Source organism: Lycorma delicatula, chromosome 4 (assembly GCF_047948215.1).
Source record: "Lycorma delicatula isolate Av1 chromosome 4, ASM4794821v1, whole genome shotgun sequence".
NCBI classification, from domain to species: domain Eukaryota; kingdom Metazoa; phylum Arthropoda; class Insecta; order Hemiptera; family Fulgoridae; genus Lycorma; species Lycorma delicatula.
In genome coordinates this window covers 46,513,184-46,539,817 of record NC_134458.1, presented here as the reverse complement: position 1 = coordinate 46,539,817, position 26,634 = coordinate 46,513,184, and the positions used below count along the sequence as shown (strand labels likewise).

General features: G+C 33.0%; 1 protein-coding gene across 7 annotated transcripts in view; it reads left to right on the top strand.

Moving 5' to 3' along the window:
• The window catches only part of LOC142323344 (ras and EF-hand domain-containing protein homolog), a 92,060-nt gene that overhangs the window by 6,369 nt on the left and 59,057 nt on the right, over positions 1-26,634 (top strand). The window contains exons 1-3 of one of the 7 annotated variants that reach the window (XM_075362846.1): positions 1,167-1,536; positions 10,860-10,948; positions 17,734-18,166. The exons of 1 other annotated variant lie outside the window; for it this stretch is intronic. In XM_075362846.1, coding sequence (XP_075218961.1) covers positions 17,793-18,166 — 374 coding nt within the window. In that variant the 5' untranslated portion in view covers positions 1,167-1,536; positions 10,860-10,948; positions 17,734-17,792. Of the gene's footprint in view, positions 1-1,165; positions 1,537-4,945; positions 5,115-10,859; positions 10,949-17,305; positions 17,390-17,733; positions 18,167-26,634 lie in introns of those variants that run through there. 5 more of the 7 variants (XM_075362844.1, XM_075362848.1, XM_075362843.1 and 2 more) reach the window with 5 other exon arrangements.

Below are 26,634 nucleotides of genomic sequence, written 5' to 3'. Positions count from 1 at the left end.
CAACCGTGATTTTTTTTCCACTTGTTAACTGACTAATGAAGTTTGTTAAAACAGCGCTATAATGATCATTATTAACTATATTTTCAAAAGGGATTGGTCCCAAAATGCGCGTTTTAACGCACAAACCCAGATTCTAATTTTCGCTTCGTGTAAAGATTGTTCGTGTAATTCGTGAGGGTTAGTTGTCGACCACAGTCGTGTATTTTGTGAATTATTACCCTCCCAGATGAAATCACGCATCATCTGTAAAAAAACATACGTCGAGGATCCCTACGGAACTTTGGTCATTAAAACGTTTAAACTATTGACAATAGTTTAGTCTTTTGGCGAGATTTGAGGTTTCAGTTCTTGAACCCGCATTACTTTGTAGAGGAAATGTTTCAGTTCTTTTCTTACAGCTTTATGTGCGGTATCAAGTCCGATATCTTACTCTCATAACCAACCAACAGGGCAACCAACCTAACGCCGAAAGAACAGAAGGTACTACATAATTCTAAAGTATACTGCACAGCGACTTTCCGAATGCTCTGTATAATGTTTTAATTTAATGAAGAGATTCTTCTAAATCTAAGATTCTTTGGTGATAAATTTAAGCTTCTCCAGTTTTAATATTCTATTTTCATTGGACGTTTATTATTTTTTTTTATTAATTTTAGATTCGTTTTTTTATTTTTTATTCGTATAAAACTTTTCTTTGGACCGCTCGAAAAACAGACCACAAACTTTCAACGAAAACAGTTTAATTTTAAATTTAAAAAAAAATTGTTATTTATTTTAAGGAGGAGAAAGATGAATTTCGCTTTGACGTTAGCTTTTTTTATTAATTTAAAACTGGAAGTTTTTAGATCAAGCATTGATGCGAGTATCCAAATTAAGAACAAAGAAACGATTTCTAGAATCTATCTAAAATATCTCGGTAAATCGAGAACCGATTTCTTATTTAACGTCAAACTTCAATGGACTATTCATGTTTATTTTTATAATAATATAAACGTCCTAATTTTGTATACGATAAACGATTTACATAATCATTCATACACTATACAACATCCATGTTAAAAACGAACACAATTAATTCAACACGAGTCATAACATTGTATAATATTAAGATTAACACTAGGAGGGGGAACTATAACTAACGACACCTTTAATAAACATGTGTCGTTTGTATGTAAAATATACCTGTACTCGTATAATACAATCGCAATTTTACATACTCAAACTTACAAATGCACATAAACATATATACGCTTAGTTACAGTACTAGAATTCTAACACAATCGACGCCATTCAACCTTACATCGACGTTCTTAATGATCGTTTTAAAGTGCAGGTTTAATCGTTAACCTGAGATTGCATCTAAAAGTGCGTAAAAATATATTCACATATATTAATTAATATAATATATTTGTGCTTTTAAATGTAGTATACGAATAGAAGTTATGCATCGTCTATAAAAAGTAATTACACAAACTTTACAGCGACTTGATAAAACAAGCCTATAAAATACTACAAGTAATAAGAGTAAATAATTAGGTAAGTCCGATTTTTTTTTGGGATATTTTTACTTACTAATCTTAATTCATAAATAAATCGTAAATTATTAATTTGATTTTAAGATATTACAAAATTAATAATAAAATAATCATCTGAAACAGGTTTCTTATTTAATTTTTTTATTTTACTGTCTGTTAGGACAGTAAAAGTCGGTCTGTTAGTCTAAAAATTTAAAATAATTCTTTATCTAGGACATGATTTTTCTGTATATAATATAATCTATATTTAATTTAATGTAAAATTTTTCACGAAATTAATGTTATTTTTTGCTGTTTTATCACTTTTAAGAATTTTTACTGAATTTTATTGATATCTTCCATATTTTTTCCTAATAAGTTATATGTTTAGTGGAAATTCATTAGAAATCATGTTTTTGTCCTACTTTCAGTAAATTACATGTATATTGATAGTATGTGTATTACAGTATACAAGTGTATTTCGTTGTTTTATATTCTGTGAATTTTCTTAGCATTTTTATTAAAAACGAGACATTACATAATTAAATTTTTCCTGTTAAATATCTCTTAATTTTCTTCAACATGTTTTTAAAGCATTTTTCCTTATATAATTGTCTATTTAAATATCTACTTAATTCTGTTTTTATTCTTGTTCGTCCGGACCACTAAGGATCACGTTTGCATATAGTTTGAAACTTCTTTTGTTTTTCCAATATTTTTTCATTTTTTCGGTCTTTTGTTGTTTTTCTTCCTATAATCCTTTTATCCTTCATAGCTGGAAACTTAGATCCTTTGATTAAATTTCTAAATTTGTGTCTATTTAAACAGGTTTCTTTGGATATTTTTAAAGTTTTAAGATAGTTTTCTACTTCTTTAAACCAGCTAGTTTTTTATAATTCTACTATTATAAAAGTTAAATATATATCTGTTTATATCTTTAATATATATATTATGAAAATCAAGTTTTTATTCATTTTCTTTTCCAGTAAAATTATTTTTTCCCCACTAAATATATTACGTTACACAATATTTTCATTAATTTTATGTAATTTTATTCATAGTTTTCAGTCAAAAATGTTTTTTATTTTGCTGAATTATTTAGCGTATTAATTAAGCTAAATAAATACGTGTAATTTTATTTTTTTATTCGTAATCATTTAAAAAAAATTATTTAATAAATAATTCGATTATTAATTAATTTTCTTTTACAACATACTTTACCGCATTACTTCTTTTATGATTATCAATACAATTGTAAATTATCGGTAAAAAATATATCAATCAAACATATCGAAAAATTAATTCTAAAGTTTATTTATTTTTCTTTTAGATGAGTAAAAATAAAATTATTAAAAAAAAATAGAAGTATTAAATCCATTTTCTCTTAGGAGAAAGTTGTTAAGAAATTTATGCCCAAAAACGTACTAGTTTATCATTTTCTGCTAGTTATAATTGGTTTGATTCTACTTTTTCATTCCTTTCTGTTCGACACTAAACTTTCAATCTCAACATAATTAGTACAGCCTAAATCCTCACCAGTTTTATATATTCCAGTCTTTGTCTTCCTCTAAAGTTTTTACCTTGTATTTGTCCCCCATCATTAAACTAATTAAACCTACATGACATAATCCACGGGCTGTTGACTTAGTCGCTTTACTAGATTCAGCCGTACATTTCTATCCTCTTTTCTTTGTCTTATAGCTTCTACATTCGAATTTTATCGACACATTTAATTTTCATCGACTTCTGATAACATCATATTTCTAAGTCATATATCCATTTCTATCTATTTTTCCTTTTTTCTATGTTTTGTTACAACCAAAGCGTTACAACCATACACACATTTCTTTTCAATGTTTATATCTATATTTGATAATAGTAAATTTATTTTCTACAAGAAAACACTCTTTGTTTGTACCAAATGATTTTGATATCTGCATTTCTTCGACCGTTCTTTATAATTTCACAACCGAAGTAAGAAAATTCTTCCACTTTTGGTATATTGTGCTCCGCTAACATAATATTATATCTTAATTTTTTCAACTATTTTTTTAAATCTATTTAATTTAAATTTATTTCTGAAATTTGTCTTAAAAAAACACCGAAGAAATGCTGGAGAAACGTACTCTTTATTGACCACATTTTTTTATCTTACTTTACTTTACCACCATATAAAATGCATAAAATATACCTTATTGACAGTCAAATCACTATCTTTTCTTATTTTACTTGTCCAAATAGGTTTGTTTTAATAAAATTATACAACTGTAATATTATTATATTAAAATATATTCATTGTAATTAGTATAATGTTCTATATTATTATCATTATAATACTGTTTTCAAAGTTCGTCAACAAACGAATACCGGGAGCAGTGGACCCGGTAAATTACCTAAGTAATTTACTACCTAGTAAAATTTGGACTATAATTTGATACGCCCCTTACGTAAGGCATGCTGATACTGAACTCTATATATTTTTTCATCTCTTGAGATGGAATACAAAGTTATTTCTTTTTTAATAAAAATAACTAAAATCTCGACATAAAAAATTCTCACCGTAGAATAAGCCTTGAATAGGTTAATAATAAAATTACCGATCCATAATCTCTTATCTCGAATCTATACTTTAATTATAATCGTATGAGGAATGACAGTTCATTATAAGAGAAGATTGAATTTTTAAAATTAAATAAAACGCTTATTCTTTAAATTGAATATTTATGATTATTTGGTTACGTATATAAAGTAAAGAAGAGATATGGTATTATTTGATTAATTTTGCCTTACCGTGAGTCTAAGTCGTGATTTTATGATATTTTCATCCTCCTCCACAAATAATTGATAATTTTAAATTCAAAGGTTTCACGGGTAAGTTAAAAAAGTTAGAAAATTGGAATAGTTTTCAAAATTTCCAAGGGTTATTTTCGTAACATTCTGGGAATTTTGTTGAGCCCTCCTTTCTTTTCTTTAAAACAAAAAGTTATATAAAATTTTCTATTTCGACAGAAGTTAAGGCCCGTTAAATATTATATGATATTATAATTTTTTAACTATTATTGTTTCAAAAAAAATTATAGGTTTACTTAATGTTAAAAAATAATTAAGCTAATTAAAAAAGAATTGCAAATGTTTTTTTTAAAAATCGAGTAATTTTAATCTGCGTTTTCCAAAATCTGGTTTTCAGTTTGCGCTATAATAAAAGTAATTGATTAAATAATAACGAACGATTATAAAAAATTCTTAACTTTTTAATGATAAATCAATTCGGATTTAAACTTAGCGGGCTAGCTTTTTATTAAAGTAAAAATATTTTAGATTATGCTTGGATAAATTAACCTCGCTAAGAAGGGACGCAAGAATGATATTTTGTTTCGATTTATTATAAAAACAAAATAATTTTTAATAACCTTTACCGTTGGTTGTTACAGACAATATTGTATACTAAAAATTAAAAAATAAATAAATAAATAAAACAATAATAATAAATAAATAACAGGAGGCAGAAAATCTAGATGAAATGATTAAAATTTTAATAGATGTGAGGTACAAATTTAAAAAAATTAAAACCGTTTTCTTCTAAAGGACATGAACTACAAGGTGGTATCATTAGCTATTATGTTTCATTACTTATTTTTAATCCATTTTTAAACAAAACAAAAAATATATTCTTATTTAACACATTAAAGAATGTATTTTCAAAACAAGAGAGAGCTGTATATTAAAGGATCAAATGTTGCTTAATTTTTTGTAAATAATGTACGATAAGGCAAAAATTGGAATATGAAATTGCTGAAACATTAAGATCTGTTGGGTGTAATCAATATTTATTGATTTATTATTACTAAATAAATATCTTATCAGAGAAAGATTAAGTTAGAGAGCTTATAATAAGTATAGGAAACTATCTCGTATTTAGATCAAATGTAGGGTTGAATGAGAAATATTGGTTATGGAATATAGAAAAACCTGTTTTTACGGATACATGCGAAACCTGGAAAATTGGAAAATGATTCGATAGAACTTAACAAGAGTAAGCAGAACGGAAAGAGCTGTAAAGAGAAGTATAGTGAAGATCAAAATAATAAAGAGGAAGACAAACAAACGGGTAAGGAAGAAAATTGGATCGGAAGACGTAGGGAGACAATTATAGAAAAAAATGAAAGTAGGCCGGATATGTTGTAAAAGGTCAAAAGATGATGAGAGATGGACAAAGAAGGTATTGGAGTGGAGACCTATTGAGCTTACTAGAAAAAGGGGAAGACCAAAAATGAAATGGGGGACAGGATTTTATGAAGGTGTACGGAAGTGTGACGTGGAAAGGAGTGGCTAGAATTGAGCTGAATGATCGACGTGTTTACTGAAATATGGTTCTGCCAGAATAACGATGAGTGGTGTGAGAAATATGCAGATAACTATCGATTGTGAACAAACGATCTATTGTGTTAATTTTAGTAAATGACCATAAAAATAATAATAATAAATAATTATTTATTTTTTATTTTATTTTTTGCAGGGCTCCCACTCTTCCCTACACCCTGCCGTCTCCTCCCACAACTGTGACCCGCAGCCAGATATCAAGGGGGAAACAATGTGACAAAACAGCATTAAGCCTTAATATGCCACATATTTATTAATTTTAACTCATAAAAAGCGTATATACAAAAATAAAATATAAACAGTACAAAAATGAAGAAAAAACTTCATTGATTCATTGTCATTGATTAAATATTCATACTTAATAATAAGCATTGAAATCAACGTTACAAGTAAGCAATATACATATATAGAACCAACGAAACGTATTAAACATCGAAGAACATGTAGAACATGAAATAACAAAAAAACATAAATATCACAGAATGCCGTCAAATGCCTGAAGCTCCTTTTTAAAGCATTGAATAGACAAAGCACAGAAATCCACAGAGTTAGTTCATTCGTATATTTAACACTCCGGGCCAGAGGAGCATTAATGGAACGCTCCATGTACTGAAATTGCCGAAATTGTCTTATCCCTTCACAAGGCACTCTCAGACCAATAAGCTCAATAGGTCCATCAATCCGACCATGCAGAAGCTTGTAGAGATACAAGGCAGAAGCTGTATTTCTACGCTGACTGAGTAAAGGCAGTTGAAAGAATATGTGCAGCTGCACATAAAGGGTTGGATCAACAAAACTTCTAATAACCAAGGAATTAATGAATTTCCTCTGGATGGCCTCAATACTTTCTGGGTAGACATGCGTTCCTAATTCTAAGCGACGCTGCAGTACTCCAGCAATAGACGAATGATCGCGTGATACAAAGGCAGGAATGTGGCAGGATGTTTAAAATGTCTACCAATCCAGAGAATTAGTCCTAAGTTCCTCCTTGCACAAGGGACAATTCCAGCTAGGTGCTCATTAAATAACAGCTTAGCGTCGATATTAATACCCAGATCTTTGATATTTTTGATTCTGGAAATGATTGTGTCATTTACTCTATATTCGTATATAACCGGTACGGTTTTTCTAGTATACGTATTGACAGTCTTACTGTCAAAAAAAAAAAAAACTAAAAAATATTGAAACTCGACCACATGACCACTTGATCAATGTCCTGATATAGCGCAATCTAATCAAATACACTCCTAATCTCAGCACATATCTTCAGACCATCAGCGTACATGAATAATGGTGAGGATATATGCCTGGCTATGTCGTCAATAAACAATACAAACAATGGGCCCAAGTTGGAACCCTGAAGAACGCCAGAAGAAACCGGGAACTCAGAAGAAAGCTTTTCCTTAACCTTCACTTTAAATTTTCGATCCGTTAAGTAAGACTTTACCCAACATAGCATTGGTTCAATAAGATCATACGACCTCAATTTACTCATCAAGATACTGTGAGGAACAGTATCGAATGCCTTACTGAAATCAAAATAGACAGCGTCCACCCATTCACCCCTGACTTCGATGTTCAACCGTAAGCAAAAAAGTCAACATATCAATTAGGTTGGTTGTTGTAGACTTATTTTTAACAACGTCATGTTGTTGCGACGAAATTTTACCCCTAAAAGCATCATGTAGATGATTATGAACAGTCTTCTCAAATAGCTTAGGGATGAATCCCATACAGAGATTGACCTATATAATTGGTTATATCATGCAGGTTACCTTTTTTGGAAACTGGAGATACAACTGCTATTATAATAATAATTTTTTTTGAGAGGGAGGGAGGAGGAAATGCATTTACGCACGGAGTGTCGGGCTCCAACTGATGGTATTATCCAATCACCATCAGCAGACTACTGACTAAAACCACCCCCGTTTCTACCAGGACTCGACCCAGAAACGTTTAACACTTTTTTTATGTTAATACTTCGGGACGAGTCCTTCTTTTCTAGCCTGAGAAGGCCGCAATTTAATTTTCATGACTACCCAGGTCATCTTGGTCCTGAGAATGATGCCAACGAATCGGACCACACTCTCCCAGGTGCTCAGGTCACGGAACATCATCGCAACCACGTTGTGGGGGTGAGTGCTCCGAGATCCGCTTCTAGTGTCCCCCGAACTGCCGCTCACCGAGCACATTTGATAAAGGTATGTTCGGCGTTGTTTCGTAGACGGGGACAATAGCGGCAGTTGGGGGACGGCACTTTCCCTATGACATGGAGATAAGCGCGGAGGTACCCGTGATCCGTTAAAAACTGGGTGACGTAGTACTCCACCTTTCCATGTCGCCGCTCCAACCACGGTCTGATCACAGGGATATGCAGTTAGGCGTACTCCACGTCACGGTCTGCGACAAGTAGCGCAACGTCGTCAGCTTACACAACCAAGGCCGATTCTTCAGGCATCTCCAGTCTCAGCAAGCCTTCATAGACGGCGTTCCAAAGGTCGGAGTCGAGAATTGAACCTTACGCTGTCCCTGACGTGATCGCAGTCCTACGCCAGTCTGCCGCCGTCTCGTAGATGAGACCGAGGTTCCTCAGGTAAACTTCCACCATTCTGAGGAGGTATCGAGGCACGTGGAACGAATGCTCCAGGACCCTAATCATATCGCTCCACCGTGCAGAGTTGAAAGCGTTCTTCGTGTCCAACTTAGCGAGAACTACACGGCGCGAAAAATGATTGTGATCCTCTGCTCACCGCACGGCTTCAACAACTTCTTAGATTGCATCTAGGATCAACCGACTCTGCCGGAAACCGTACTGTTTGAGTGACAGCTACTTGCCTGATTTATCGCCAGAACCAGTCTTTTCTTTAATAGCTTCTCCAATAACTTTCCAGCTGTGTCAAGCATACACAATGGGCGGTAGAAGGACGGCGACTCTGGTTCTCCTTTACCTTTGGGAATCAGCGCAAGACGTGCGGTCTTCCATCTGGCACCAAAAGTCCCAGCCTCCAGACATGCATTATACATTTCTAGAAGCAGACGGACCCTGCAGCGCCCCGCCAGCTTGAGTACCTTGCCCGGAATGCCGTCGGGACCAGGGGATTTTCCGGCCTTCAGGGACCGCAGGACTCCCTCCAGTTCCTCCGTCGAGAAGAGCGGGAAGTCGCCGAAGTCCCGCTTAGCACGGACCGTGTGGGCCAGGAACAACGTCTAAACAACATGCTCCGCTTCTTTGTCGTCTTATGCTCAGTTGACCTGGCGTTCGTGTTCGTGCGATTCCTTGCACGTTGCAAGGAATCGCAAGGTTTCGGCACTGCTCGCTGATCAGCACCAAGTCGGCCTCCTTGTCCCTGGCTAGCTGTAGCAGCAAGTCATCGGTTACCCGGCTCCTGTTGAAGTTGGGCTGTAGACCGTTGAAAATTCTAACGAAGGCTTCTCTTCGTCTGCTGCAGGGCTTCCCGGAAGATCTGACACTTCCTTGTTCCGGATGCATGGTCCAGCTGCGGGGCGCTCACGTCTTTTTCTAGGCAAAGAATGCATCAAGGAGGGCGGAACACTCCTTAGCTTTGTACTCCCCTATCCCGCACTTATGGCAGAGCCGGCTCCTGTCAGGGTCCTTACATTCACGAGCCAGATGTCCATACCCATGGCACCTGAAACACCGATGGACCTGTGACCTAGGCCTAATCAGGCAGTACACCCAGCCAATCCTTATCTTGGATTGACTGAGTAGTCTGGCACAACCTTCTCTCCAATTTCTACTATTGCTACTCTCTGCCCCCTTCTTTCTTTTTTCTGTTTAGCCTCTGGTAACTACCGTTTAGATAATTCTTCAGAGGATGAATGAGAATGATTTGTATGAGTGTAAATGAAGTGTAGTCTTGTACATTCTCAGTTCGACCATTCCTGAGATGTGTGGTTAATTGAAATCCAACCACCAAAGAACACCGGTATCCACGATCTAGTATTCAAATACGTGTAAAAATAACTGGCTTTACTAGGACTTGAACGCTGGAACTCTCGACTTCTAAATCAGCTGATTTGGGAAGGCGTTCACCACTAGACCAACCCGGTGGGTTACTCTCTGCCCCCTGGCATTAGCAATGGTAACGCTAACCCAGCAGTCTCCTATATTTCCGAGATCTATTCCCAGTGCTGCTTCCACATCTTCCATCTCTGTGACGCAGTCTAAATCTCTGATCTTAAGAACCTCCCGCGGTTCCAGATTGCGGACTACGGCACCTTTTCCGAGTACAGTCTTCAGAGCAGCACTGTTTGTTTGTCACAGTCTGTTTGTCTCTCGTGGTACTCCCGAGTTCAGTCAAAACATCTTCCGCCGTGGCTTTCCTTATTGCCGCTTTTTCTGCCTCAGTCTCTTCCAGTTTCTTCACCACCTTCCGGATTTTACTGAGAGTTTCGGGATAAGTTATCCCCTCAGTCTTCTTTATGAGGATCGTTTGTTTAGGATTCTTCCTCTTTTTCTTATTTTTGCTTTTACTGCTGCCTCTGGAAGGTTTTTGTTGTTCCTTTGCAACCTCTTTATCTTCAGAGCTCTCGCCCTTCTTTCTTCCTTTCCTACTTTCTACTACTCTCTACGGCTGCACTTGTGGATGACTTGGGATTGGAAGGGTGCCTGGCTGAGTCCCGCTTGTAGATGGTAGTTGTTTCTTCTTACCACCAGAATCCTTTTTCTTCTTCTTCTTCTTCTTCTTCTTCTTCTTCTTCTTCTTCTTCTTCTTCTTCTCTGTGGTGGGTCCTTCCAGGCTGGCAGAAATCGCTCTTTCCTCCGGCTCTGCAGTGCTCGTCAAAGTATCAACAGCAACTCTCGTACGTTTAGTTCTTCTTTCCGCGTCGAAGTCTTCTTGTAAGGCAAAAAGCTCAGCAAGCTCGTTATTTATCTCCATGGATACATTTTTTGTCTGCCTGTAACGGTGACCATGTTCTTAACAATTGCCTGCATCTTTGCAGATGTTCGGAAGCTCCTCCTTCCAAGATGTTTCCAGAAGAAAAATCCATGTTTTGGCTGTTCACCATCGCATAGAACCCGAGATATTATAGTAATATTTTTATTTAATTACTTTAAAAAGTTAGAAAAAAATTTTTTAAATAAATAAAAATAATAATAATAATTTAGAAAAATAATAATAATGATTTTTTTAATATTATGGAGTTAAAAGTTCCAATTTAAATTATTAAAATTTAATTTAGTTAGTTTAGTTATTTATTTACTTTTTATTAATTAAGTTATTTTTATTTAATTTATTTATATTAATTTTGTAATAAGCTTGTTTTATTATTATTATTAATAATAATAATAAAAAATTGTGACTACAGCTTATGCACATTTAAAAATTATTAATACAACTCGATTACATTTAGAGCGGCCAAAATATTACGTAAATTTATTATCAATATTAATAGTATTTTAAGGAGCTAAATCTTTTTAAAAAAGTCTAAATATTAAATTAATAGAATGATATTTAAATAAATACCTGTTCGTAAAAAATAGAACCGATTTGAATCCTTTGAAGAAAAACTTGTAAAATACAAGTATAGACCTTCCAAGATTAAAAAAACAAAAAAAAAAAAATTAAAAGAGTATCAGAAAGAATGTTAGAAGCTTGGCAAAAATTTCTAAAACTTATTTAGAAAAAAATACTTTATTGATTTAATTGTAATTGCATCTATATTTAAAACTCTTTTTTTTTGTGAGAAATTATTTAAAATAACACCAGGGAGTGATAAATACACAAACAACGGTAAAAGTTAAAAAGAAATTCTTAAAATAAAGTCGTAGAATAATTTATAGACATAAGCTTTTTCGTATCATAATTTCTACTAATTTTCAAATTTCACAAAAAAAGCGCTGTAACTCTAGCTTAAAATTCTACAAGAGAATTTTAAATAAGAACTTGTCAGTAATTTTAGGATGTATCAAGTTCTGAAGGAGTTAATTTTATTAACGTTCATACTAATTAGGAAAAATAACACTAAAAAAGGATAAAACCTACGGAGAAAAAGTTTAAGGTAAAGATAGATCTAAACTAAAAAATTTCCGGTATTAAAATAAAGTTCTATTCCTATAATACACAGGTAGATACCCGGATTTACATTTATTTATTTATAGACGAAATAAATGAAACAAGCGTCATCTGTTATTATTTTTCTGTAGATTGAAGGCTATAAGTGTTAACCTGAAAGTAAAAGAGGTGATTAATTAATTTATTTAAATAAAAAAAAATATGATTAATACTATCATTTACTCGTATTACGTCACTGATGCTTAAATATTTGCTTTTGACGTTAGTCATATACAAACATAATATTGATATATGCATATAAAAAGAAAATAATAGATGCGAATAATAAATAATGTTTTCTTAGACTGTTTATGAAATATTCCACTAACGTATAAACATATTTTTTTACTGTTAGAATTATTAATTAAATATAAAAAGAAAATTCAGGGGAAACCTTCAAAGAATATTGGCTCGATTTTCTACTTCTGAGCTCTTTTTAACATGAAGAAAACTATGAAGTCATACAAACACCTTTTTGGTATAGGGCGTACGCTAGCTTTTGAAAAAAAGCGGTGGAATTTATTATCCCGTACGCCAGGCTTTCCTGATATTATTACCTGATTTTCTTCCAGGCTTTTAAAATAATGTTTTTTATTTTATTTTTAAAGAAGATCACTACGCATTTAAGATAAAAAGTATATTTACGTGCTAAGTAAAAAATGAGATTCATTACTTTTCTCTGAACATTTCTCCAAAATTTCATTTTTCAGATTCCAAAGAACTAATTTTAGGGAAGCTTTTTTAATGAATTTTCACATTCACAAGAATTCAATCTGAATTCAAATATTTATATAATATAGAACATGAAATTAGCATTAAATTTAAATATTGAATTTGTTTTCAATCATTTTCACACAATTATTCATGGAATACTTTTTCTTATACTGAACAGTATATTTTACTTTTCCTTATCCTATACTGCATATTTTAAATAATAAGGTAAAAAAAAAACAAAAATGAACTAAAAAGTTATAATTTTTTTTTATTTAGACTAACAAATAACAAAAAAATAGATTTACTAAAAAAGATATCAAAAATAAAATGACATATTTTTATGAAGATAATAAGGATACTATTATCAAATATGCGATGTCCATGGCGAAGTGGTAGCATCTCGGCTTTTTATTCGGAGGTATCGGGTCTGAATCCCGGATAGGCACGGCTTTTTCATATGCTACAAATTTTCATATTCATATTTCCACGCACAAACTTCTTTCTAAGCTTCTGTGGTGAATTAATTCATCAGTTAAACGTAAATCGGAATTTCTTAAAATATATTTGTATAGAGTGTACAAAAACAAATCGGTTTGAACCAGCGTTCAAAAAGTGACGCAACCTTTTTGGAAAATGAGTAAGTTACAGTAGTTATTGAAAGTGGCCTCCATTATGCGATTCACATAAATGAATATGACGTAGCATGCTCATAAACACATATTGTAATGTTTGTTAGGAATTGCAGCGACACATCGTTCATCTTCGCTCTGCAATTCGAGAACGGTATGAGGATGAGTTTTTTAAGCATCATCCTTATCCTCGCAAGAAAAAGTGAGGAAGGGATAAATCAGGATACCGAGGGAGCCACAACCCTTTCGAAATCACATGCATGAGAACACTGAACCAAGAAAGTCATAGTGTTGTTGACTGTTTAAGCCGTAGCATTGTTCTGCAGAAACCAGGTATACTCTAGCCGGTATACAGGCGTAGTGTTTACAAATTGTTGCACCGCTGTATGTAGCGCTCACTGTTCACTGTGCCGTGAAAGAATGTCATAAAGGTTCGCCTACGTGACATTACACACCATGAATTTACTTTTTGTCCGTGCTGAGGAGACCCGTGCAGGTGATGGGGATTTTCCGTACACCAAATGCGTGAATTCTGTGCACTCGCATATCCATCAAGGTGGAACCATGCCTCGTCAGACCGCAACCAATCATCGAGTTCATCTCCATCTGGTGTTACAGATGACATGATCCGCTGAGAGAAGGCTACACATTTTCCAGTGTTTGCGGGTAATAACTCGTGAACAACATGAATTCTGTACGGATGCGTCTTTAAACACTTGCGCGATCCCGTGCGGGGACTACCGCCGGAAAGATCAGACTAGCTAGATAGGCGTCGCACAGACTTCTTGGGAGTACAGAATATGTAGCTTGCTCGTCGATCAACGTTTCTGGTGTTAGCACATCGGTCGACCGCTTTTGGCTGCATCTACCACGTTCCCTGTCTCTTGGAACTGTCGTACAACCGCTTTTTGGGGGATCTGTTTGGTGCATTCACATCATAATTTTCTGTAAAGGCATTCTGGGTCTGGGTATAGATGGCACATCTAATGTATTGAGAGACAATGAATATTCTCTGCTGCATTGTGTAACCCATTTTTCCTCAATTTTCCTTAATTAAACCAGCAACAAAAGAAGGAATCATTCTTCCATAATATTGCGTCTCTTTTTGAACACTCTGTATTTTAGGAATTACATGCCCAAGGAATATCTACGAATGTCGTAGAATGTATAAAAAAGAACAGTAAAAATGACACTAAAGATAAAAATGAACGATGAAATTTGAAAACGATAAAAAAATACAAATACATCAAGATGAAAGGACGTTCAGGATAGAATTTCATAGAGGAACAGCTACACAAGGAATTTCAGAACAGTTAACTAAGAAACTAAGAGATGGAATGTAGATGTAATAGGGGAGTGAACATTAGGGAACCCAGAAAGCAAAACAATATAAACTTTTGATATATCGTATTACAGAAGAATGATGAATAATGTGGTGGATTATTAGAATACGAAATGAGATTTAAAGACGAAGCGGAGAAGTGCTTTTACCTGAATCATGTAAAAGTACTTACATGATGACCACAACTAGTGGTAGTTTTATATTACAGTGTTAGTTAATTTATGAAAATTGTACAAATAAAATGATGTAATATCTGGGTTTGATGGGAAAAATTGTAAGGGAAACAAAAATTAGAATATAAACCAAAATATAAGCTCTCAAATTTAAATTATATAGTTTATAAAATAAGTAACATAAGACAAATAAATTATACACTTATTTTTCAATATAGCCTTGCTTCTTTTCAACGGACAGGCGCCATATTTCGTAGAAAAAGTTCCTGTGGCTGCTGACGGACCACTCATCGAGCAGCTTCAATGACTTTCGTTGGAACAAAACTTTTTATCCCTTAGCACTTCTTTTAAGGGTCCAAACATATGGAACTCGAAGGATGCGAAGTCCAGACTCTAGGGGTGATGTTGCAGAATAGTCCAATTTAAATCACAGATTGTAACAATCGCTTGAGCTGCCATATGAGGGCGCTCATTATCGCATAAAAAAAGACGACAAAATGACTTGTTTCGGATAGCTGCTTTTACTGGACTCTTCAGTAAATTTGAATAATACTTAACGTTTATAGTGCGCTATTGTGTTAAGAAATCGATGTGTAGAAATACCCCGCATATTTCAAAAGAATGAAGTCGTCATTTTTCTTGCTGAAAAAATGGTTTTTGCTTTTTCAGATGGTCAATGCTACTTTCCTTTCTGGGGTAAAACAGAATACCCAAGTTTCATCAGTACTGAGAATGGACTGTAAAAGTTCATCAACGTTTTCTTCATATTGTGCTAACAATGTGTGAGCCACCTGCAGGCGCGTCTGCTTGTGTTCGTCAGTTAGAATTCGTGGAATCCAGCATTGGTTTGTCTGGCATTTCTCCCACCACCACCCCGTTCGGTTGCCCTAAATCATAAGACCGAATGTCTGTACCACAAACGGCTACTGTTCCTCAAAACGGTTTAGCGACCAATATCCTAATTAGCTCCTAGAGCTTACCTAACTGCGTGAACGGAATAAGCGTGGTGCCCTACACCATTCGCTTGCGTGTCCCACCGCTCACTTGTCATATATTACTAAAATGGGTAGACGCACCCAGTCTACATACTAAAATATATAACTTGTCAATAAATTAAAATTTACCTCGTCAAGGACAGCAATTTTCTGCCCCGCCTAGGTCGCTGAATGCCAGCAAGTACCTGTCCACCATATTATAGCGCTTGGCGCTATATTTGACTGATGGCCAGCCAATTCTTGAGGGTAGCTTCCTACGGCTAGCGGTAGGAGTCTTATATCCCTTAAACTACTGATGCCGGTTGAACAAAGAACGACATCAAGGAACTCCCACACGGTCCGACAATGCGGCTTACGTCAGATTGACTCGCCGCTTATGAGTGGCCAATTTTCTCCCTGACCTCTAAGTTCCCGCGTGGCCTGAGTCTGCTCCCCCCCCCCCCCAAGAGCTGGGCAGTCGAACATCATGTGTTCGTTCGACTGGACCTCCCCGCAGACGCACAGCTCATCATCATCGGTGGAACCGAAACAGATATTGGTTCAAATTATAAAGTGGAATCCAACATGCGCATACTTTCCACTAATTAGGTTGATTTCTAATACAGTTATCCACACTGCCGATACTGATATTCAGTATAGAAAAAATATCCCGCACTGTAAATCGAGGAAAACTTAGAATAAGTGTGTTAATCTTATCAGTCATTTTCTTCTGTTGCCGATGTTTTCGGATGGCGAGAGTACAGTTCATTTTCTACAAGTTCTCAACCGTCTTTTTAATAAAATTACTTCATTTATAGATGCTTATTTTTGTCAATGTTTCCTCACTAAAACTGTCTTTTGAGTGTTTCACAAATTTCTGACGGTTTCATTTTTTTCTTTTCTGTAAGACATTGTATAATAGTATACTATTCCAGCCTTGGATGCAGTTATTTTTAATACTTCTAAACAAACAGCACATAAAAGCTGGGTGCTGTGTGATTGGAACAGGTTAGTGTTTATTTCCACCGTCAGTGCTACCAAGTTCGGGTATTTTTTCTTTTATTTAGCGTCAAATTCATATTAGAAGATTCTCGTAAAATCGGAATATTAATCGATAATTTTATATTCAAAATCAAAATTTTTGATACAGAAAAATGTTAAAATTTAACAAGATTAGTGCACAATTGAAAAGAGTAGAAAGTACCTGAAACCAATCAAAATAATCACCAGAAAATTCATTTTTTATTTGAACATGAGAAATAGAAATTATAATCAAAATCTGAAATACCGGAAGCACGTTATATATCGTGAATTACTTGGGCAATGATAACGCGAAAGCGTTTTTCTCCCCCCCCCCCCAATAAAAGAAAGAAATTAATTATGAAGATTGTTAAACACTATTTTTCCGTTATTTTTCAGGTTCACGTGACTTCTTCGGATATGTTTCCTTATTTGAATATAAAAATAAAGCATTAGAGATATAAACATTAGTACAAAGAGTTCTGAGCCTAGAAACTTCCATTTTTAGGATTCCTTAAAAACCCGATCATATCGTTTTACATTATTGCATCTGTTCATACCAATGTGTATGTATATATATATATATATGTCCGTTAAAGTATAAATTTCCAAGTAATCTACTATAATATTTACTTAAAAAATTATTAACTGGTAACTTATTTAGTTTTATTATATTTTAGTTCGATGTATAAAACTGATGAAGTTTTCAGGTTATTTATCCTACTTTTAAAGGTTAAACCACAGAATAACTAAAATTTTTAAATAAATAATAATTGAAATAGATTTATCCTAGACTTTTTTTATTTCAAATAAAATTAAACGTGATTAACTACTAGGAAAAAGACATTTTAAAACTAATTATTTTAGACAGGAGTATGTTTTTAAAACTTGACATTCCATTATGTTTCAGGGAAGTATTTTTAAAGAAGTGATAGGACATTAAAAATTGAACAATAACAACTGAATGTTATGGCAAACACACAACTGGAAGATTTATTTCGTACTTGTGATAAAAAAGGTACCGGACTTATTGGTCCAGAAGAATTTAGAGAACTTTGTGCCGGTTTTGATATAGGTGCATCAGATTCCGATGCCATATTCGGTGATTTAGATCACGATGGCGATGGTAAAATTAGTATGGACGATTTCGCATGGGGTTTTAAGAATTTCCTCAGTTTGGGAACGGAGTCGAGAAGAGGGTCGGCTGTAATAATGGAAATGGACGATTCAGTTTATAAAGGAAATCTTTCTCTAATGCGTAGACAATCGGAAGCGCATATCGCTTGGTCTCATCTGGTGGCTGGGGTGGGAGAAGCGACTATCAACAAATTCCTTAATAACAGGTAATATTTTTTATTACAGATTATTTATTGAATCCAAAAATAGTAGATTTTTAGAATAGAACTTTATTTTCGCTACAAGTCTACAGAGCATAGGTCCGTAGTATACTCATAATACATAATTACCATAAATAAAGCAATAAAAATCGCACTTAGATATTAATAATACTGTCTACAGAAAAAACAACACTTACACCAGTAGGCCTTAATTTCAGACTTGAAAAATATGCCAAAATATATTCTTATTTTTGATAATGATTAGTTATTAGAATATCCTTTAACAAATTTAGGAGCATGTTGTCACGTCTGATATGGTTAAAAATAAATTATTTTTTTTACGCATTAGAAACTTCGCTTTCGAAAAAAAAAAGACAGATTATCTTTTTTGTCACCATCACATAATTTACATAACTTTCTGGATAAATGAGGGTTATTCTCTGCACAGTTCATCAGGGTTCAAAGTAAATCTATTTGTACACCAAATCAAGTTTACATTCCTTCAATACAATTCCCCCATATGTAAAGCACACTCACCAACGGTCTGACACCTTTTAGATTCCTGTCAGAAGACGATATTTGTTGAATTTTCTGGTTCATGTCAACTGATAACTCTTTCAAACTGCTAAACGAATTCCTCAGAATGATACTTTAATTTTTGGAGAGAGATCGAAGTTCGGCGGACTCAAAGCAGTGCTGCATGATGGATGGTGAAACGTTCCCCAAGCTTCGAAGAAAATATCATCGAAAGAACTCGCAGCATGTGGTCATTATCGTACAAAATTGACACACACTAGTTTTTTCTGGACGCAGTTTTCAAACTTTCGATTGCAAAACCTTCCCGACGAAGCTCTGTCGGTAGTAGCAATCACACTAACACCATTTGGCACTTTGTCCGTAGCAATAACTCCCTTTTTATCGTAAACGAAAATCACCATTTGCTTTGCTTTTGACTGCATGCGGTGACATTTCTTTGTTCTCGGAGATTGCTGATTCTTCCCTTTTTTAGGTTCAAAATCACGTATCCTTGTTTCATCAACAACAATTATTCGATTCAAGAACCGTTCGCTTTCCCTGTCAAACCTGTTTCATGCAATTTCGAGACGCGTTGCTTTTAGCTGCTCATTCAGTTTGTATGGTACTATCTCGCAGCGGCCTTTTTTTTGTACAAATGTTCTGTTAAAATGGGGTGTACTGTAGCTTTTGTATTACGGTTTCATTTTCTTTCACTGCCATGCGACTGTCTTTGTCGATCACCGTTTCAAAAACAGCAAAGCTTGCGTTGTATTTAGCAGTAGACCATCGGCCAGAGCGTGGATCATCTGTTGTACTCCGCCTTCCATAAAGATTTTATGCCAGCGCTGTACGGTGCTGCGACCTACAGTATCTTCACCATACACTTCGACTGATAAATTATTGGTATAATATTGTCTCTTAAAGTTTCGATTTTGATATAAGCTTGTCGCTCAAATTTTGTTATGCGGTCAGAATTCATTTCTGGTTCGTATTTAGACTGCACTGATATTGTTACGTACTTAATAAACTCCGAAAAACTTATACGTTCTACTTCGTGACACTTCAGGCTATACAGTGCCGGTTTCCGCGGGTCCTTCCGTGTCTTCGCTTTGTATGCATACGCATAGTGCGTATTTTTGGGACAACCCTCGTAATTCAACTCACCGGGTTGGTCTAGTGGTGAACGCGTCTTCCGAAATCAGCTGATTTGGAAGTCGAGAGTTCCAGCGTTCAAGTCCTAGTAAAGCCAGCTATTTTTACACGGACTTGAATACTAGATCGTGGATACCGATGTTCTTTGGTGGTTGGGTTTCAATTAACCACACATCTCAGGTATGGCTGAACTGAGAATGTACAAGACTGCACTTCATTCACATTCATTACATATCATTCTCTGAAGTATTATCTAAACGGTAGTTACCGGAGACTAACCAGGAAAAAAGAAAGAACCCTCGTAATTCATATTTATCAAAATTATAAACAAACCTAAAGGTGTCTATTAAGTGAGGTAAGATATATTCGCGCTAAAATTTTAATTTTTTCAATACGGTAGTCATAATGGAACCAGATATAATTTTTCAAAATTATTACAGCTTAATAACAGTCTAAAACATGATCTAAAAGAAAAATTAAATATGGAAATAACACCCTTACTAAAATATAAAATTTCTTTTTTTTCTTTTAATAAAATAAACGTCATAATTTAAGATAAATCGAGACCCAATTAGAAATTAATTTAATTTTAAAACGAATACCAGTTAAAGAACAATTTAAATTTACCATCCATCTGCATCGGTCTTAAAAAACGAACATCTGTGAAATCCAACTTCATACGTTAATTAACAGCTTGATCCACCATTTAACTGTTCTATTAAAGATTTTAAGGGAGGTATGATTTCATTCTGATTCCATCTGTTAGTAAGCGATACGAATATTAACGTACAACTTCAGAAATCTTTTATGAAATACTAATTGAATTTTGATTCATATACATACATCTCCATAGCCATAGTATGAGAAAGTAAACATATTAAATTCATCTTACGTTAAAAAAAATATAATAACATAATATTTGTCTCCGTTTACTGAACGCTTACAGTTAAAAACCAGTAAACATATAGTAGTCAATTATAGCATACAGTTTACTTTTAGGTTTGATTTTCCGGATCATATAGATGACCAATCTAGTGATCCGGAAACCTGATAAAAACATGGTCAAGCTGCAAATCGAATATTTTTAATGTCATCTATGGAGTCCATTTGAATTTCATTAGCACAGAGAAAAAAATGTTGTTATTGTTGATTCTTTAATTTAATTAAAGTTTTATTTTTATAAGATTTTGTTTCGTTGACATAGCCAAGTAAAACCTAGCTTTGGACAAACTTCACTCATATATTCACAGAAACGTATGTGTGAACACAACACACACACACACACACACATACAGAAAACATACTAGTACTTATCTCTACAAAAAAAAAAAAAATTCAAGAAAACTGTTGTCCTAATTTTTATTGTATTGCTAACATAAAAAATGCAATTAAAAATTCATGCTTGTGAAGGTTATTATTTGCATTGTTGTCTATTATAATTACACTGTATAATTATCTGGTTAATTCCATGGCAGTTCTTTGAAATAAAATTAGGGCAAGGCTGCAGCAATAAGTTTCGACCAATAATTTAGTTCATTTATTATCAGTGTTTAGATACATATTTTATATTCGGTATATAATCCCTATTTTAAATCGAAAATAAAATATATTTTTATTCAAAAAATGCCACATTACTAGAATCATTAGGATACACCAAATATCCATTTTCTGCGTACACAAGGCAGAATTTCTATTTTTTTACACTTATTTATACTTCCTTAAAGCCGAGAACGCATTTTTTCGATCTGAATGATCCTTTTATTACTAATTTTTTTTTATGTTGAAGTTTATCAAAGGTTTTGACTACATAAACCGTAAACCGTAACGAGCCATATTTTATTGATATTGTTATTTTTTTTATAGGAAAATTTTGAATGAAATAGAATATTTCGTATAAATTGCTGAACGCTTCATATAAGTAAACTTGGAAGATAGTCCAGATTTTATTCTGGTTTCTCGGGTTGTTTGTTCTGTAGTTAACAGATATTTAATATAAACTTATATTCATTCATTAACTTTTTGATTTACTTATGGAAAAAAGTTTACTGTAATGTAATCGTACAAAAGAAAAAATAACAAAAAAATGTTTTTACGGAATTTTTTAATTTTCACTTTTTTTTGCTTAACATACTTAATTTCTTGAATGGAAAATTTTTTCAGTTTTCTTGATAATTATTCTGTTATTTGAAAGTTGTCTCTGAATAAAGAAACAGTTTGACACATTTTTAGCACTTCTGACGATATGTGGTGTTGGAATGTAATTACTTAGTTTAATGATAACTTTGCTTATTAAAAGCCTAACTAATAAACTAGCCGACATGCCTATCGGATATAGCCAAATCTTTTTCGTTTCCTACAACCAATAAATGTTCAAAATGAATTGTTTTTAATACTTTACAATTACCCAGCACATCTCAATATCTTCAGATTTAGTACGGATCATTGATATTATTATTGTTATTTATTCATATCATTTAAAAATAATATATTCCGTAAAACAAACTTGTCTTAAAACGCGCATTAATTAATATACTATAAATCCTTCCAACTTTTTCTTAGGATTTATTAGCAACGTGTAAGCATCGGCAAAACGTACCAATACAGAGTATACGTGTAGTGAAAATTTGTGATGAAAATTATATCATGGGTACATCACGAACAAAAGAATTTAAAACATGTGAATAAACTGCTCGTACATAATAACATAACAGTATATTTGTAGACTGTCACCGTCAATTTCTGCCATAACATGAAATAACTTAATGAAAACAATTTTATGCTGTAACATAAATAAAGAAAACGTATTCGTGTGTGTGTGTGTGTATACACACACACACACACCCACACGCGCGCGCGCGCGCGTATGTATATATATATATATATATACACACGTATATATATTCGTGCGCGCGTGCGTAAATTTACTAAAATTTGAATTAATTATTTTTTATAATGCTTACTCTCACCACCAATAACAATTTTGTTCTCTTTAAATACACAGTCAGGATATTTAAAAAAAAACCTAAAAAGAATCTTTCGCAATTCTACGGAAGACCGACTTTCGTTATTTTATGTTGTTTCCTTTTCAAAAAGTATCAACCCATTCTAATCTAAAATTTTACAAAAAAAAAAAACAAATTGAAAAAATAAATAAGAAACAAAATATAAGTAAACGATCAAGAAGTAAATTAAAATATAATAAAACTATACACAAATATAAATAATAATAAAGAAATAATTTTAATATACTGTAACACGAATATCAGTTATACGTTAATAATTTTGTCGCCCTTATTATTTCGCAGTCAGAAACGCACTGATTTTCAGAGTACGAAGCACTAAATACGTTCAATTAACCAGTAAACCCTGCACACAAGGATCAAGTTTCAACTCGCTCATTACTGTGACTCACTGGATAATCACCTATGAAAAATACATCACTACACAGTCAAAATAACTTTTTGATAAAAAGAAGATACCCATACATCACGACCCCAAAGTGGTTAACGCCGCGTGAATACGACAAACAATATTGCTAACAATAGATACCGCAGATGAAGAAACGTCAACGTTCCACCTTGCAGCATCATAACGAAACGTACTTCTATCTTACCCCGCTCAATTTTTTCGACGTTAAATTGAGAGTAACTCAAGAACGACTCAACCAATCTTCATAAAAGTTTCACGTACATAACTTCAGATACACTACTACAGAATATTTACATTTCAGGGAAATTGATCACGTAGTTTTGGATATTTTCTAGCCACAAAATTTTATACATAGGCCTATATATATATATATATATATGGGAAACACGATTTAAGTGAATGGTATTTTTGTACTCCTCCTACCTCAAAACGTAAAGAAAATTTATTTTCACCTCTCCACTCCCTCCACGCAATCGAAAGTAATACTGTAGTTTTCTTCAAAAAATCGGTATTACTTTCGGTTGCATTAAATATAAATTAAATAAGATTTAATTTATATTTAATCCTTAGGTCTATATTTAATCATGACCGAATGCAATTTTATTAATTAAATAAGTTCACCTTGGTTATTAAAAATTTGACATGTGGTTTTGAATACTATATATTAGATGATGTTATCTTCAGACTGTAAAAATGCTTAAACAACTCGGTAAGTAATTATTACAACTACTACTATTTCATATAAAAAGACATCTTTATCTAACATCGTATAAAAATATATGGACTATTTTTTTTTACAAATCAATGAATGAACAATACATACCGCTCGAACCACTCTTCTAACAAGCCCGCTCAAATTTGTTCGACGTTAAATTGAGCTTAATTTAAAAACAATTCAACCGATCTTCATAAAAGTTTACAATGCACAGACTCAGGTATACTAGTACAGCATATGAAAGGAAAAATAACCTTATTAAGTTAATCTCATTAAGTTTTTTATTTTTTTAAATTTTCGGTTACAGTTAGTTCTACTTCAAACGTACAAATGTATATTCGATTACTTTAAAACGGGTTCTCAAAATACTGTAGAATATAAAGTAATTAATTTATTAAAAAAAACTCTTCTGTATATAACATGTTTAATTTTTAATTTCCTGGGTTTTACCTTTCCTTTTATTTCAGCGGTTTTTAGGTTTATGCCTTTTTTTTTATCTAATTGTTTTTTTTTTTTTTAGACATTTACACGTTTGCTAACCAGTAATATAATTTAATAGAACTGATATTTTTAAAAAATCTTTTAAAAGTCAAAATATAATACGAAAAAAAGGTTCTTTGCGCAATGTCAAAAACTCTTCTAACGTCAAAGTTTCGGTTACAGTAAGTTCTAATTCAAACGTACAAATGTATATTCGATTACTTTAAAACGGGTTCTTAAAATACTGCACCATATAATGTAATAAACTTATAAGAAAATAACTTTTCTAATTACAACATACGTATAATTTTTGCTTTCCTGGGTATAGCGTTATTTCTGATGCAGCAACATAGCTATAAAGAGAAAGTGTACTAATCGGTCAAAAAAAAAATAACGCTATAGAAATTTCCACAAGACGTACAAGTACATACTCGTAAAAGTGCGTGTGTTTGGCCTGTATTTTAATTAATATCCCCTGATTGGCTCAATACAAATTTTCCGAAAATGGATCAAAAAATTCTATATATGTAACATTGATGGCATTAAATTATGAAAAATATTTAATAAGGGGAAGGAATAATTTTCAAATTTTTAATTTTTTACTTTTTATATAGTGGTCGTAGAAAATCGAGTATTAGTGCAATGAATGTACTTATTTAAGTTATTTAAAATTTGAAAAGGTCGATTGGATTTAGGGTTGGGGGATATTCAAAATTATTTTTAAACAGTTTTTGGCTCACATCTCGAAAACTCGTTCTCCAAGAAAGTTGAAATTTGGCAATAATATTTGGATATATATATATGTTACGGTAAATCTTAAGTTTTACCGGTAAATTCCAACATTTACCAAGTCACTTGGTAAAAGTCCGAAAAAATCTTGAAAACACATTTATTTCGGACTTTTACCAAATAGTTTTGGTCATTATTGACATTTACCATAGACTGTTGGTAAAAGTTGACAATTCTGTGATGAAATCACTTTTCAAAGGATAAAGCCTGTAGAATACAATTACCATTAAGAATAATCGATTAACTTTTTTGTGTAAAAATTATTCTTAATAATACTAAATAAAATTCGATCGCATTTTCTTTGCAGCATGTTTTTTTAATCATGGTGTTTTGTAAAAGGAAAGACGAATTTTACGATAAACAGAAAACTGAAAGGCTATATTTTAAAAAACAGAATTTTTAGTTATATTTTTTAGGTTTTTTATATCTTTCCTTAAGTTTTAGAACGGTTTGAACGAACAAAATGACTGTATTTAATGAAAAACGTTCAGTTGGGATTCAAAACTTTTTTTCCCGCAGCAAAAACTGAAAATGAATTGGGTTAAAAAACAATCAGGGTGTTAGACCCAGACTGTGTATTTAAGAGTTAACTATTAATTGATTATTCTCACGTTTGAAAAGTATTAATTTTTACGCAATTTTTGAATTGAAATCCCGAAATTGAGAAGAGCGTTTTTAAATTCAGCTCTTTCCTAATTAGAAGTGATTTCATTACAGAATTGTCAACTTTTACCAACAGAATATGGTAATTGTCAACAATGCCAAAACGATTTGGTAAAAGTCTGAATTAAATGTGTTTTCATGATTTTTTCGGACTTTTACCAAGTAACTTGGTAAATGTTAGAATTTACCGGTAAAACTTAGATTTAATCGATTAAGTTACTTAAAGTTAAACCGGTTACTTAAAGTTACCGGTATTCGGGATTTTACCGTAACATATATATATATATATACAGAGTGTCCCACTAAGAAACGGAGAAACTTTCCGGACATATTCTACTGATGAAAATAATGAAAAAGGTTCATATAAACATAGGTCAGGAAACGCTATGTTTTCGAGTTACGGCTAGCGAAAGATTTCGCCCTTATTTCAGCTCTTCTAATAAAAAGAACCTACTGTAATTTTTGGGACCAAAATTAAGGAGTAAAGTTGGTGGTTTCGTATGTAATTTGATCTGGAAAAAAGGATAAAACAGGTCCCAGAACTGTAACTTCAGTAGTTTTTAAGATACCGACGTAAAACACAAAATTCGGTGTAAAAAAACAATTTTTTTTAGGTTTGCAGTAAAACAGCTTTGTTAAACGACTAATAAATGCGGAAAATTTAGTAACAAACCTTGTAGAAAATTTAATTCTGAGAAAATTAATATAAACACAGCCAATAAAAAGTATA